We start from the raw sequence: 16,033 nt of genomic DNA on the forward strand, positions 1-16,033 counted from the left end.
TTTTTCTTTTTTTTTTTTTTTAATTAATTTTATAATTATAAATTTTTTTGGCAGTACAAATGCATGAGTAATTTTTTATAACATTATCCCTTGTATTCATTTTTCCAGATTTTCCCCTCCCTCCCTCCACTCCCTCCCTCCCCCCGATGACAGGCAATCCCATACATTTTACATGTGTTACAATATAACCTAGATACAATGTATGTGTGTAAATCCACTTTTCTTGTTACACATTAAGTATTGGATTCCGAAGGTTAATTGAATAAGGGAGGTGACATGGCCAGACATGTGGTTCGGAAAATCTTTTTGGCAGCTGAGTAGCAGATAGAGTGGCTGCTGCAATGCTTCAAGCGTGAGGTGATGACGGCTGCCCTGGAGCGGTGCTTGCAAGGTGGAAGGAGAGAAGTGTACAAGATTGGACGGTGGATGGGAGTGAGGAGCATGAACGACACCCAGGTGAGGAGTTTTGGTGGCTGAAGGAACCCTTGGGGCCCTAACAGTGACAGGAAGCGGGAGGCAAGAATTCTATGGGAAAGATAAGGAGCGCTACGTTTTGGCCACGTTAGGTTTAAGATGTTCATGATCTCCATGTGCAAAAGACAGAAATGTGGGCCTGGCCTCAGGAGGGAGGTTATGCCTGGAGATATATGTAGAGCTGGAAAACGTTGGCATCGAGATGCTCGTTGAACAGGGGATCCAGCCATGTTGGAATGAGAACGCTCGTGGGAACATGGCGTTTTCCACACATTTACTTCGGAAATGCCCCTTCCTAGGCTTGAGTGGTAAGATAACTAAGGAAGAAAGCGGACAGATGTTAGTGTGGTGGGATGTAGGATCTGAGTTAGCACGTTGGTTTAAATCCTTGCTCCCACTTAAAACCAAAGCAGATCCTCCTTTATTATAGAAGCCGTCCACATATTTCAGAGATGCCTCTTTCGCAGAGTTCGGGCTCCGCAGAGAGGCCCGAGGGGGGCATAATAGTAATCCCGCACCAAGGAGGGATCTCAGCCTCTGGCACAGTGTCACACTCTCCGCGCCATCCCCACACGCTCACAATCGCTGTTCTGTCACTGACAAGCCGCGCCCTGCTTCCCATCACTCTCATCCAGTGCCCACGGGGCGGCTGCGACCCCTAAGATGTGAGACAAGGCCTGTTCCTGTTGTTTGGCCCAAGAAACAGCGACCCGTGAGAGACAGCCCAGATCTAGGGACGATCATGTCGTGGCCGGCCCCGTGCAGGTATCTCAGAGACCTCGGCTCACTTTAATCTGATAAGGACGCACCCACAATATGCTCGGGCAGACGGACAAGAATATAACAGTACAGTTTACGGGCCTGCCAGCGAAAGCCTGAGCCGCTCCCTCCCTTCCCTTCCAGCCTAGCTCGGTAACCGGGAAGCCCTGGGCGTCAAAGTAGCGCGCGCAGCCCATTGTTACCGTTTCCAGACTCCCCCTGCATTTGTTAGTTTCCTTTCCCAAGGAAAGACTGTGTCCGGGGCCTCTTCGTGCGCAAGCTCGAGGAAGCGTCGGAGATGGGGAGGACGCGCCGAGTTCCGAACCGTCCGTCTCCGCTTGGCGTAGGAAGGCGCCAGACCGCGGTTCTCTCCCTGCGAGTTAGCCTCGTTCCTGGGCAGGGCCGCGCGGGGCTTCCCCGCAGGAGCCAGAGCCCTTGCAGGTTTGCCAGGCAGGACCTCGGTGCCCGAGCTGGGCGGGAGACACTGGCCGCCCTTGTTCTCATCGGCCGCGGCCGGGCCGGGGGGCTCTTTGGCGCCCTTTCCCAAACTGACAGTCTCCTATCGGGGTTTAGAGTGGGCGCACAAGGCGGGGGCTGCGAGTCTGGGGCGCACCTGGGCCTGCGGGAGCGGCCCGGGCCCTTTACCCCTGTGTCTGGAAGACCCTCCCTTCTAGAAGGGGCCGCGTGAGGCGGGGCCGGGGGCGGGGCGAGGGCGGGTCGGGGGCGGGCGCCCCGGAGCCCGACACCGCCTGCGGCCGTCCTTGCGCCTGCGCCGCCCCGGGCGGTAGCCGGTTGGCCCCGGGCCCGGAAGGCCCGCCCAGCCCCGCGGAAGCGCCAGTGCGGCGAGAGTAGCCGGTCGCGATGCTCGCTCTGAGCAGGCGGCAGCGGCGGCCGCGGCGCTGGGGGCTCGGGGTCCCGGGCGCCGCCGTCCTGCTCGCCTGCGCGGCGGCCTGCGCCCTGGCGGAGCAGGCGCCCGCGGGTGGGGCGTCGGCGCTGAGCGCCTACTTCGGCACCAAGAGCCGCTATGAGGATGTGGCGAGACCGGGCCCGGCGGCCGGGGCGCCCGCGGGGCCGTGCGCGCCGCTGCAGCTCGTGGCTCTGGTGCGCCACGGCACCCGTTACCCCACGGCCAAGCAGGTGGGCCGCCTGCGGGCTCTGCGCGGCTTGCTGCGCGCGGGGCCCGGGCTGACGGGCGCGCTGGCGGCCTGGCCGCTGGCCTACGAGGACTGGATGGACGGGCAGCTGGTGGAGAAGGGGCGCCGCGACATGCGCCTGCTGGCCACCCGCCTGGCCGCGCGCTTCCCCACGCTGCTGGACCGCGCCGGCCTGGCGCGCGTGCGCCTCGTGACCAGCTCCAAGCCGCGCTGTGTGGACAGCGCCGTGGCCTTCGCGCGGGGCCTTTGGGCGCAGCTGCACCCGGGCCTCCCGGAGCCCGAGCCCGAAGGTAGGGGGTCTCCCTGGCCTGTTTCTCTTTCTGAGACCTTGGGCGGGGGCAGCCGTTGTGGGTGAGATGACCCTCCCCCCGCAGGTAGCCACCCCTCTGTCAGCAGGGGCTTGGGAAGCTCCCCCCCCAAACCCACGGTCACGGCCCCCTTCGGCTGGCGGGGGGGGTGGGGGGGGTGGGGGGGGGGTGGGGGAAGGGGAGTGCATCTAGGGCTCAGCGAGGGTCAGAAGAAAGGACTTCGGCAAGCCTGGCGCGTGCGGCTTTCTGCCCCGCTTGTCATGGGCTGGGCCGGTGGGGCAAGTGGAGGGGGCTCCTGGCTGCTGCTCCATAGTGGAGGCGGGAAATACTCTTGGCACATTCCGGCGAAGACGTCCGGTACCCGTCTAGGACCTGCTCCAGAGCATCCCGGGTGGGCAGCGAGGCCGGGAGCAAATGGGGGGAGGACCGGGGCCTGGCGTTCTGTCCCGACGCTCTAGGAACCTCTCATCCTTTTCCTTCATCTGCAAAATGTCTGTAACTCACTGAGATGGTGCTGAGATCATCGCTGCCCGGGTCATGAGCTTGTTTTGAGAAAGCTGTAACCCTGGTGGTTATAATGGGATCAGCCCCATTTTATGGATGAGAAAGCCGAGGCTTAGGAAGATGGTTATTACTAGTAGTCATAATAAACTTTGGATCCATGATCTCACCCGCCTGGCGCCTCTCGCCCATCTGGGGCATCCTTATCTTCCCCATTTTGTCACTGCCCATAAATTCTCCCCAGACGACCTTGGACTTATCATCAAGAGCCTTGCCCTGTGGTTGGTCATTTGTTGGAGCTGCCACGGTGGGAGGCTTCGAGCCCCCGGAGCGCTGCGTGTATGAACACGTTTATTAAATCAAGGAGCCACTAATCATTTTATTAAGTAGTCCCTTTGGGCCCCACGCTGCACTCACCAAGCATGGAACTTTCATGGGGAGAGACACGGGCTGCTCGCTCCACTGACGGTCCCCCACAGTCTGCGGGCGGAGATAACGGAGCTGTCGCTGCACCTGAGAGAGATGCTGGAGACCGGGAGCCGCTCCTGGCCTTGAGGAGCTCACGATCTTTCTGGAGACTGGGATAGGAAATGAAAGGGAATTTGAGAGAAGAGCAGCCTTACCCAGGGGAAGATGGGAGAGGAGAAGGACTCCGCACAGGCCTGGAGGGCAGGCTGCACCAGGGCCGAAAAAGGGAGGGCGTGGGAGCCAGACTGGGGCAGGTGTAGACGGAGACTCTCCGGGGGTGAGGTCACCTGCCTCAGGCTGCCCCCTAAGGAGAGGAGCCGGAATGGGAACGGGCCTCCTGACTGCCAAGTAGTGATCATTTTTCTTGAACCTGCATCTTTCCTGCACATCTGTTAATCTCGCCCCTGACTCTTTCAGTGTTCTCTTAACACTTTGCCGGCTTCTGTAGTTCTTCTCTTTCCCTTATCTGCCCTATTCCACCTTCGTGCTCTGCTAGTTTTATTGGCTATAAGAAGTCCAATACAGGAAGATGTGGCTTATCGAGCTGTTCCATGTTCAGTCCTCCACCCTTTAGGTTCAGAAGCTGCTTTTGCCTTGAGAAACTGCCCTAGGGCAGGCTAGGGTCGTGAAGTCAACCTGTGTCTGCCATAGCCTTGTCCTTTCTCCCTTCCCTCCTCACAGCGCCTCATACTGGGGCTTGTGCAGGGGCTTTCTGATTGGTTTTGGCCTCAGGCCCCCACCCTGTGCTCCGTTATCCACTTAGCTGCCACAGTGACCTTCCTAAACTTCAGGTCTGACCACGTCATCCCCCTTCTCAGTACCTTTCAGTGGCTGTTCATGACTTCCAGCATTAAATAGAAAACCTCGGCCTTAAAAAGCTTTTATAACCCAATTCTTTACTACTTTTGTCTCATGTCTTCCCATTCTCTGCCCCCATCCCCGGACTCCTGGCACTTGGACTGGCACTCCCCCTTCCCTGCCACTCCCCATTCCCCACTTCTTGGCTTCCTTTCTGACTCAGGCGGTGCCATTCCTCTGCTGATTATCTCCGGGTTACACAGCTGTGTGTAGACAAGTGTGTGCAGTTTTCTCCCCCATTAAACTCAGCTCTGGATTTTATTGTATGTTTTGCCCTTTCTCTGTAAGCATGATACTTGGCAGTAGCTGAGAGAACAGTTTCAGTTGAATAAGAAACCAGAGTTCAGAAAGGGAGGGGAAATAAGTGGAGGCATTGAAGGCCTTCTCAAGGAGACATGGACGGGGAAAGAGAAGAGGTAGAATGGGGGGGGGGTCTCCAGAGGGTTTTTTTTTTTTTTAAGGTTGGAGAAGATAGACTTAGATGGATTTGTAGGCAGCAGCGAAGTAACCAGTATGATACAAGACAGGATGGAGTGGGATGCCCAGGGGAGGGGTTTTCCTTGGGCAAGTAGAAGGGGTAGAAAGTGAGTTCTCAGCAAATGGATTCAAGTTATTTGGGACCTCAGCTAGGGGCCAGAGCAGACACACACTTTATGAATCATCTTGGGAGAGAAAAATCAGTGCAAAAGGGGAAAATCACAGAGGAGATTAAAGAAAAACAGGAAAAATAAGTCAACAGAGCATGTGTTGATGTACATTCAGCCTCCTTAGATGCTTTTCTGGATGCAGATGGCATTTTCTGTCCATTTTCTGTTTCATGGGATTGCTTTGGATCACTGAACCACTGAGAAGAATCAAGTCCTTCATAGTTGATCATTACACGTTTTTGCTGTTATCGTGTGCAGTGATTTAGCTCAGCATCAGTTCATAAATTTTTCCAGGCCTTTCGAAAATCAGCTTCTTCATCATTTTTTATAGAATAATATTCCATTACCTTCATGTACCATTCTTCAGTTATTCCCCAATTGATGGGCATCTGCTCCTTTTCCAGTTCTTTGCTACCACAAAAAGAGCTGCTTACAAATATTTTTGCACATGTGAATCTTTTTCCTTCCTTTATGATTTCCTTGGGATACAGACCCAGTAATGGCACCACTGGGTCAAAGGATATGTACAGTTTGATAGCCCTCTGGGCATAGTTCCAGATTGCTCTGCAAAATAGTTGGATCATCTCACAACTTCACCAACAGTGCATTGACCCAGTCTTCTCGCATCTCCTTCAGCATTTATCGTTATCTTTTCCTCTTATAGTACTTGGTTAGGATCTCTAAGCAGCCAGTAGAGGTGGTGCAGCTTCCCAATCACACAGGGCTAACTTCAAAGAATTCAATAAAGTTTCTCACAGTTCCCATAATTGAATAAAGTTTTCTCACAAGACAAAAGTTGGTTAGGCCTCTAATTGAATGGAAAGGGAACTGAGTTAGCATCGAGCTCCAAGATGGAGTCAGTGTGGTTCACTCGACTGCACATGTGTAGACTACCATATATGTATAGTCATGCAAAACATTTCCATTTTGCTCATGTTGCAAAAGAAAACACGGATCAAAAACTAGAAAAATAAAGTAAAAACACCCGCAATAGCAAGTTCATTCAAGTTGTGTTAAGATTCCATCATTTCTTTCTGTGGAGGTGGATAGCATTTTTCATGACAGGCCCTTCAGAATTGACTTGGATCTTTGTATTGCTGACAATGGCCAAGTCATTCATAGTTGATCATTGTACAATGTTGCTGATAACTATGTGCAGTGTTCTCCTGGTATCCTTCACAGCACTTTGTATCAATTCACGTAAGTCTTTTTTCATGAGCCATCTTGCTTATCATTTCTTAAAGCACAGTAGTATTCCGTCACACCGTCCTTCTCACAGTTTTTGTGAGTTCTTGTCCCCAAAGTTTTGATCTTTGTATCTATCAAACACTATATTACTACAGCTTTTACCTACTATATATATTAAGTATCTAATCTATTCTACTTATCCTCCATCCTATTTCTCTCAGGATCAGATTGTTTTGATAATTAGCACCTTATATAATTAGCACAGTTTGAGATCTTCATGGCTAGGCTACCTTTATTCACTTTTCCCCCCTTTAGTCTTGATAGAAAAAGAAATCATCTTAAGGAAAACTGCTTGCTTTTTTGAAAGAAATCTATTATTATTTCTTGAGAACTACTCAGCTTCTTGTTGCAATTAAAAGTCTGGGATCTTTCCTTGTTGCCAGAAATGAAGATGATGTTAATCTTATCTGGAATGAATTCATATTTTTATATCACTTTTGTCTTTGAGCCTATCAGTAATAGTCACTGCCTTAGAATTCCAGGTAACTAAGAAAAGAAAAGCTGGTAAATCATCTCTGGTAATGTCCTCAATCTGGAGGTCACAAAATCCTTATGGCCTCAATCCTACCAGGGAGATGGCTGCTTCAGCAAGCTACTCTAGAACAGCAGCTCTTATCCTGGCCAGATATCAGGGTAGAACCTGCCATGCCCTTGTATTTCCGTGCCATGCTGAGACACTGAGATAAGATTGGTAGGGGAGCATCTGTCTGTTGAAAGAGAGTACATATCTTATGTGATCTCAATGCACTCCAAAAGCACTTCACTTGTCTGTTTTGCCCCAGATGAATAAATAAGCCACAATTATTACAAATGGAGGCGTTGTTAAATTGCCTATCTTGAGCTTTTCTATCAGCTATGAATATTTAATCCAATCATTCAAATAAAGAGGTTATTGGCTTTCACTGTTTACACTGAAACTGTTTTAAGTGTCAGTACCTACCTGTAAGACTTGCCTTTCTTGTTTTCTCTTTCAGATATGGAATTTGGGGCACCTAAGATAAATGATAAACTTATGAGGTTCTTTGATCATTGTGAAAAGTTCCAAGTTGAGGTAGAAAAGAATGATTCAGCTCTTCATCATGTAGAAGCCTTCAAAAATGGACCAGAAATGCAGGAAATTATTAAAAAAGTTGCAGCTGTTTTGCAGGTGCCAACAAGTGATTTAAATGCAGGTAAGGTCCCTGTTTATATTTATTTGTGTTTTAAATACCAAATATTGTTAATTTTCTACAATGTGCAAGGAAGCCTGCAGGGCTAATCTCTGGGGGGGGGGGGTTGGTTTTTTTGTCATTTCTTCATTCATTTATCTACTTATTTTAGAAAACTGGATTTTCTTATCCTTCCTAGGCTAGAAGTTCAGGAGTCAATCACCAGAGATCTCAGTACTCATTACCTCAAGAATTAGTCCATTTTTATCCTAAACAACTGCCCTCTCCTCTCAGCTCCTCACTATATTAATGTTAAACTGTTGAACTTTGTGCTGCCTCCCTAACTTTCTTGGTACTACACATTATGGGTGAGATTCAGAATTGTTCCTATTAAAGAACTTGAAAGTAAATACATTTTCTGCCCTGGAAATTCACTTATGTAATTCCTATTTAGAAATCTTAGATCTTAATTTTTGTAGGCATTTATATTTAAGAATAGCAAATAGCCTTGGGAAAGAGCACTTATCCATTCAATTAACACACATTTATTGAACCCTTATTTATGGAGTAGCATTGTTGTGAGGGCCCAGAGAGACACAAAGAGAAATAAGACAGCCTTTGTCCTTAAGGAGAGTAAATTCTATTAGGGAGATACGGATACATATAAATGTAGCACAGAGAGTTAGGGTGTTACAAATGGGCAAATGGAATATAAAATGGCCTGAATCTAGAGTGTAAGGGGAAGGAGATATCTAATGGGCAGTGTCTCACAAGAAAGAGCCTGAGTAAGCCTTGTAGACCAGAAAGGATTGGGTGGTTGGAGGGCTGGGTAGTTGGAGTGCTTAAGCAATAGTAGAGAGAGAAACGATTGAAGGCTGTGATTGCCATACCAAGCAGTTGGTTTTTAGACCACCAGTTTTGCAGTAGTGTATTGGGTTGATTGATGTGGGAAGAGATAAGAGGTGGAGACATCTTTTAGATAGTCCAGGTGATAGGTGCTGAATATCTGAATTGTGATGATGTTTATGTGTCCCCAAAGTCAGCTGGGAAGATCCAGGATCTTCATGAATGATTTGGGAAATAGAATTTGATAATTGTTTGGGCAGGTGGATTAGAGCAGAGGGAGAAATCAAGGATGACAAGGTTATGAGCAAGTATAGATAGTTGAATGGTAAGACCATCATTGATGGGGAGGACATTACAGAAATAAGATGTGCAAAAGGCTAACTCCAGATAAAATACTTTGAGAAAAAGGAGGAGAGAGAGATGACTTCCCCCCTCCCCACTTAGTAGTGTTTTATTTTCTACAATTACATGCAAACATAGTTTTCAATATTCACTTCTGTAAGATTTTTGAGTTGCAAATTTTTTTTCTCCTTCCTTATCTCTCACCTCCACAAGACAGCAAGCAATCTGATATAGGTTATACATGTTCAATCACTTTAAACATACTTCCATATTTGTTACATTGTAAAATAAAAATCAAAACAAAAAGGAAAAACCACAAGAATGAAATCATTTTTAAAAATGTGAAAACAGTATGCTTTGATCTGTATTTCAGTCTGCATAATTCTTTCTCTGGATGTAGATAGCATTTGCCAAACCAATCTTTTGGAATTATCTTGGCTCACAGTACTACTAACCAAGTCTGACATAATTGATCATCACAATTTTATTGTGTACAGTGTTGTGGTTCCATTTACTTCACTCAGCATCAGTTCATGTAAGTCGTTCCAGGGTCTTCTGAAATCAGCCTGCCCATCATTTCTTAAACAACAGTAGTATTCCATTATATTCATATTCCACAATTTATCTAGCCATTCCCCAATTGATGGGCATCCAGTCAGTTTCAATTGAGAAATGACTTTCAGCCCGGGGAATATGGGAAGGCTACTTGGAGGTTGTAACACTGAGTCTGGCCTTAGGGAAAAGGAAAGATTGCACTAATTAGAGATGATGAGGGTGATCCATGACAAGTGTGGGATTTGTTAGGAGCATGTGAACGGAGATAGTGGGAAAGAAGGTTAGAAAAGTTGGCTATTTATAAGATGTCCCTACTTGATGGGCAGTAAGACATCACTAGAGGTGGTAGAGTACAGAAATGTTAAGGCTGGAATAGTAGATTAAGATAGTGATTTGAGCAAGGGTGGGCAGGAAGAGCAGTGAGGAATTTATCAGATAGGAGAAAGTGATACTGAGGAGGATCCACTTTTCTAACATGATTGACATCCTGAAGGGTAACATGATGAAACAGGTTTTCTCTGTGAGGTGCCAAGGAATTAATTCCCTACTACAAACACTTGGTAGTCATTCTCGAGTTCAGGCCTTCTAATTTGGAATTTGTTGCAAGGGTAGAATTTTAGTTCAAAGGGGACCAAAAAAAAAAACTTAGGGGAGAGATCTCTTTGCTCTTAAGAAGATAAAATATTTTAAAATCACTTTGATGCGACACTCATTTGCATATCAGTGTTAGTAAAGTTCAGAAAAGGAGGTTCTAGAAGGCCCTTTGTTGGATGCAGCCTGCTTCCTGAGCTTAGAATGCTCTGTAGTTTGGCTGTGCCATTCTTCTTTACCACCAGCATCCTCTCATTTTGCACATACAATGTTGAGAACTCCCTCTCCTTGTTCCAATCCTCTCATCTCTTTCCTTCTATTAAATTTTGTACTCTTCTAAGACTGTGGGACCTTCCTAAATCTCCCTGGAAGCCGTGCTGAAATTGGTGGTTTGAGAAAGGCTAGCAATGACTGAGTTGTTATTATTTATTACTCTTACTCCTAACAGAGTCACCCAGCAGAGATGTTTCAGAGGTAAGATGTGAATCCGGTTTCTCTGACTTTGTCTCCTGCACCGGACTGCCACTGGGTGGCTCAAGCTTTTCCTGCCCCGGGCTCTTTTCTGAAGTTAAAAATTGCAGAATGGCTGCCAGCCTGCATTTGTCAAGGGGCTTTCTATGCTGGAATTTCTCTGTATTAATAAAATCAGTGGTCAAAATGCAAAACCAAATCCCAAAGTACTTCTATTTATTATTATATTCTGCAGACCTGTGGTCTCTTTGGAGTGGAGAATCCCTCCAGTAATGACAGTAATAGTTCTTTAGCTCTCCTTTGAAGCTAGCCTCCAGGGTTTTCTCTCGATGTGTTAGAAGAGCATTGAACCATCTCTATAAGTCTCTATAAGGCCACTCCTTCTCCTCACCCCCACCCCAGCTTGAAAAGCAGAAATATCAGCCTCAGGACGATCTATAGACAGACCTTGAGATAATTCTAAATTTCAAATCATTCTTAGAAATGATGGTAGGGGACTGACTCCATTTACTTTGGTTTAGTCCTGAAGTGAAGAGGATTTGGGAAATATGAATGAAATGAAGTTCAAGTGAGGATGTGATAAATGCATTTATACTTTAGGTCTCCTCAAAATCCATTTAAAAATGAGCAACCCGAAGTCCACAGAGGTTACATTTGCCCAGCTATATGCCCATCATAATGCTGACAAAATAGATTTGTGAATATTGGTACTTATCACATATAATAAAAACCTCACAAATCGCAGTCTATTAGTTGCTCTTTTTCCTCCAAAACTACACACTATACATAATATCAGTAGATCAGCAATTTAGAGACAAAAAATAAGTCAGAATAGGGTGCAAATTTTCAACATTAAAACTTCCTTAGTAATAAAATACTAAGTATGAATTTTAAATTTTTATTTCTGATAACTTTCATTTTCTTAATCACCCCTATTTCTTGGTAGTTTTATTGAATTCCTTCTCCCTTCATCTTTAATTCTACCTTTGATGACTAGCAGATCTATCTTCGAAATATCTGTTTTTGCAGATAACATCTTGATTCAAGTGATCATCTAAACTTGACTTGTTGTAATAGTCTCCCCACCTTCTTTCTTTGTGTGATCCTCTCTTTCTATTTGTGTGTATAATTATAATTAAAAATAAAAACCCTAAATATTAGGCAAATTAAGCTGTGGTTTGTTTTTGTTTTTAGCCTTGAATTTGACTCTTAATTTAACTTTCCAATAAAAAATGGAATTTAACTTTCCATTTTTTATTGATCCCACTAGAAAAAAAAAGCCTTGCTTTAGTACAACTTACAGAATCGTAGAATTTCAGAATTAGAAAGACTTTAGTGATCGAGTCCAACACTTTTATTTTACAAAGAAATACTAACATTCCACTTTTTTTTAATAGAAAAAATTATAACTCAAAACATTCTGCTTTCTTTTACCAGATTTAATCCAAGTTGCTTTTTTTTCCTGTTCATTTGACCTGGCTATTAGAGACATTCAATCCCCCTGGTGCGATGTCTTTGACACAGATGATGCTAAGGTAAGTGTTAATTTTGCAGTTATGTTAGTTGCTCAGGCACAACTTCTAAAATGAGAGACATGGTGAGAAGCTTGATTTTGTTCTGGCCAACATGGAACCCAGTATTCTGGTAAGGAGACCTTTGTGCTTCTGCTTCTTTTCCATTTAATGAATGGGTCTCCTAAAAAGGGATTCAAATGAACAGTAGTATGTGACTTATTCTTGACAGCTGGATAAATTAATTATTAAATTAAAACTTTTGAGTTCACTTTTTTCTCTTCTATCTCTCTTGAAGAAACACAAAACCTTTATCAAATATGCATAGTCAGGCAAAATATACCCCATTTGCCATGTCTCCTAAATGTGTCACATTCTGTAATGTGCCCTTTACCTCAGTGTCAATTGGTCAATAGCAGCCTTCCTCATCTGTCTTTTGGAATCACTTTGATTATTATGTTGATCAGCATTCTTCATTCTTTCCAAGTTTTTTATCTTTACAGTGTTGTTTTTGTATAAATTGTATTTCTGTTTCTAGTCACATTTTCCTGCATCAGTTCATGTTGCTCTTCCGAGATTATTTTGAAACTGCCCTTTTCATCATTTTTTATAGCACAAGAGTATTCCATTATTTCATATACCACAATTTGTTCAATCATTCCCCACTTGATGGACAAATACCTCTTTCTTCCTTCCCCTTAGTTTCTAATTCTTTACTGTTACAAAAAAGAGGTGCTCTAAATATTTTTCTATATGCAGATCCCTTTTTTTAAAAACAATTTTCAATAATATTTTATTTCCCAAATATATGTAAAGATAGTTTTCAACATTCGTTTTTGTAAGATTTTGTGTTCCAAAGGAGAAAGTTATTTATGGAAAAAGAAAAAGTAGGGAATATTATGACATGCAAAATGGACAATTTTGATTGCATTAAATTAATATAACCAAGATTAAAAAGGAAGCAGAAAGCTACAAAAATGTTTTTACATTCATTATTTCTGATAATGTCCTTATTTGTAAAATATATAAAGAATTCACTCGAATTTGCAAAAATATAAACCATTCCCTAAGTGATAAATGATCAATTTATGTGAACAATTTTCAGACTAAGAAATTAAAGCCATTTTTAGTCACATGAAAAAATGCATTAAGTGGCTATTGATTAGAGAAATGCAAATTAAGAAAACTCTGAGCTATTGCTTCATACCTCTCATATTGGCTAAGATGACAGAAAAAGATAATGATGAATGTTGGAGGGGATATGGGGAAAGAGACACTAATTCATTCTTAGTGGAGTTGATCCAACATCCTAGAGAGCAATTAGAGCTTGCTCTAAAAAGCTATTAAACTGTGCATACGCTTCAATCCAGTAGTGTCTCTACTGGGTCTCTATACCAAAGAGATCTAAAAAAAAAAAGAGGAAAAGGGCCCACATGTGCAAAAATATCTGTGCAGCCTTTTTTGTAGTATCAAGAAACTGGAAATTGAGTGGCTGCCCATCAGTTGGAGAATGGCTGAATAAGTTATGGTATGTGAATATTATGGAATATTATTATTCTAGAAGAAACAATCAGTAGTATGATGTCATAAAGGCCTGGAGAGACTTAACATGAACTGATGCTAAGTGAAGTAAGTAGAACTAAGAGAAGGGTTGTACGCAGCAACAGCAAGATTATATGATGATCAATTCTGGTGGATGTGGCTGTTTTCAACAGTGAGGTGATTTGGAGCAATTCCAATAGACTTGTGATGGAGAGAGCCCTCTGCATCCAGAGAGAACTAAATGTGGATCAAAGTGTAGTACCATTCCCCCCCCCCCCATTTTTTTTTTAGGTGGTGGTATTTGTTTGCTTGTTCTTTTTTCTTTCTTGTGTTTTTTCTCCCTTTTGATGTGCTTTTCTTGTACAGCATGACAAATATGTTTAGAAAAAATTGCATATGTTTAACCTATAGTGGATTGTTTGCTGTCTGGATAGGGGGAGGGGAAAAAATTTGGAACATAAGATTTTGCAAAGGTAAATGTTGAAAACTGTTTTTGCATATATTTGGAAAAATGAAAAGCTATTATTAAAAAAAAAAAAGCAAACCAAAACTTTTGTTCCACAATTTTTTCTTCCCCCCATCTCCTGTCCTCAAGACAACAAGCAATCTGATATTAGTTAAATATGTACAGTTTTAGTAAATGTATTTCCATATTTGTCATGTGCAAGAAAAGTCAAAAGGGGAAAAAACATGAAAAAAAAAACCTAAGGTGAAAATGCTAAGTTTTGATCCACATTCAGTTTCCGTAGTTCTTTCTCTGGATGTAGATAAGATTTTTATCGATCCTTTTCATTTGCAAAATGGTTATTTAGGATTCAGAACATAGTTTCCCATGGAAACTGTGTGGAAAAGGAAAGTGAGATTTTTCAAGGCAGCCCATGAGAGCCCATCTAACCTGTAACCACTTTACTGGTTCACCACCAGGTGGCGAATTGTTTTTGACCACAGAAATTTATAAGGATAGTCTGTTAGGGCGTTGGGGGTTTTCAGTGAGTAACAGGGAGCCTTGAAATATTAAAAGCAAATATAGCTGGATTGCATTAAGAGACTGTAGAAGAACCCGGAAGTTTGGGATGATGGACCACTGTCCAACTGGCCGGGAACACCCAAGACAAGTCTGCTCATCCAGAAGAACCTCATACGGATGAAATCACAGGTATCCTCAAGTTAAAATGCGGTAACTGCTTTGCATTTGGATCTCAGATGTGGGTACAGCAATTCTAGTGACCCAGCCCAGCCTCCTCAGGTAGGAAGAGAAATCTGTGGCACAGCAGGGGGATGAGCAGGCCAAACTAGAAGCATTAGCCAGGAAGACAAATTCACTCTCCAAAAGTTGCCTCTAGACTTCAGTATCTGGATCAGTTTTTGACTGCACATTAGATTTTTGGTTTCCCTTCTTTCCCAAGGTAACGGCGCCTACAGTGTTTTTTGTTGTATTGGTTGTTCTCGGTCAGACCAGATTTGCAAATGATTATTACTTCTGTCTGTCTGTCTTGTCTCTATCAATGTATCTATACATACACACACAAGACTGCACCGGAAGTGATTGTGGAGCACTGAGGGACCTCAGATTGGACGGACACAGCTTAGTAATAGATACTTTTAATATTGTTTCAATCTATTTTGATTGCAGAATTGTAATCCATTATGATATAGCATCGTTCTCTTTTAAGAGTATGGTTGGTAGTCGGACCTGAGGTTAAGCAGATGGAGCTGCCCTTTCCAGGAGGGTCTTGAGAAGAGTCTTGTCCCTGCCTCGGTGAGGCAGCAGCTCCCAATCTCACGCTCCTCTGCAGCTTAGCCCCTTCAGGTGGGTGTGCTGCTCAGGAACCTGCCAATAACTGGTCTGTTAGGGAGAAAGTAACTGTGACCTTGAAAAATAGAATGGAGCTTTTAAAAATGTGCCTTTCAGGTGCTGGAATATCTGAATGACCTGAAGCAGTATTGGAAAAGAGGGCATGGCTACACGATCAATAGTCGGTCCAGTTGCAGCCTCTTTCAGGACATTTTTCATCATTTGGATGAAGCTGTTGAACAGAGACAAAGGTGAGTCAGTTTGAAAAACAAGGAATGGCTCAGTCATTGGCAGTCTTACTCTGGCCTTTTCAGGAGATTATTTTGTTTTATGTTTGTTTGTTTTGAGAGGTCCATCACAACACATGTGCATTTGTGACTTATTTTTTTTAAATTTAGATACCTTTGAACTTTCTTAGATGATCCTTTGGGGTTATTCAGTATAAATGAAATGTGTGCTCTGCCCCCTAGTGGTTATTAGATGGTCCCTTACTGTTAGCAGTGGGAATCAAGTTTAGACTACAAAGCCAGAGACAGACAAGACAGAGTCAGAGATGAAGACAGACAGAGAGACTGACATGAGAGATCTTTGAGGAGCAAACTCACTGGCCTAGATCTTGGTGGAACTCCCAACACGTCATCAGCTCCTAGAGAGGTAAAGTGACAAGACTCAAGATTATTACACACAGGGAGTAGCCAAGGAAGAATTCAGTTTGAGAGCCTCTGACTCACAAATTTTTCCTTCTTTTAAAATTAAATAATCTCTGGCCTAGTAGAAATAGGAAAAACAACACATTTCTCACATTTCTTCATCTT

The 16,033-nt window shown here is 44.0% G+C and overlaps 1 protein-coding gene and 1 long non-coding RNA gene across 3 annotated transcripts in view; one reads left to right on the forward strand and one right to left on the reverse strand.

Moving 5' to 3' along the window:
- LOC141559044 (uncharacterized) lies at positions 1 to 4,617 on the reverse strand. 2 transcript variants are annotated; one of them, XR_012487206.1, is made up of 4 exons: positions 4,486 to 4,617; positions 3,614 to 3,774; positions 3,367 to 3,511; positions 1 to 791 (listed from the first exon to the last, which is right to left on the reverse strand). It is a non-coding gene; the product is annotated as an uncharacterized LOC141559044 (long non-coding RNA). The 2 variants fall into 2 exon arrangements; XR_012487207.1 differs by lacking the exon at positions 3,367 to 3,511.
- Positions 2,067 to 16,033, forward strand: part of MINPP1 (multiple inositol-polyphosphate phosphatase 1) — a 27,368-nt gene continuing 13,401 nt past the window's right edge. The window contains exons 1-4 of the mRNA XM_074297074.1: positions 2,067 to 2,677; positions 7,392 to 7,589; positions 11,808 to 11,905; positions 15,336 to 15,469. Of these exons, the coding sequence (XP_074153175.1) occupies positions 2,095 to 2,677; positions 7,392 to 7,589; positions 11,808 to 11,905; positions 15,336 to 15,469 (1,013 nt within the window). The 5' untranslated portion in view covers positions 2,067 to 2,094. The remainder of the gene's footprint in view (positions 2,678 to 7,391; positions 7,590 to 11,807; positions 11,906 to 15,335; positions 15,470 to 16,033) is intronic.

This window comes from Sminthopsis crassicaudata, chromosome 2, assembly GCF_048593235.1.
Source record: "Sminthopsis crassicaudata isolate SCR6 chromosome 2, ASM4859323v1, whole genome shotgun sequence".
NCBI classification, from domain to species: domain Eukaryota; kingdom Metazoa; phylum Chordata; class Mammalia; order Dasyuromorphia; family Dasyuridae; genus Sminthopsis; species Sminthopsis crassicaudata.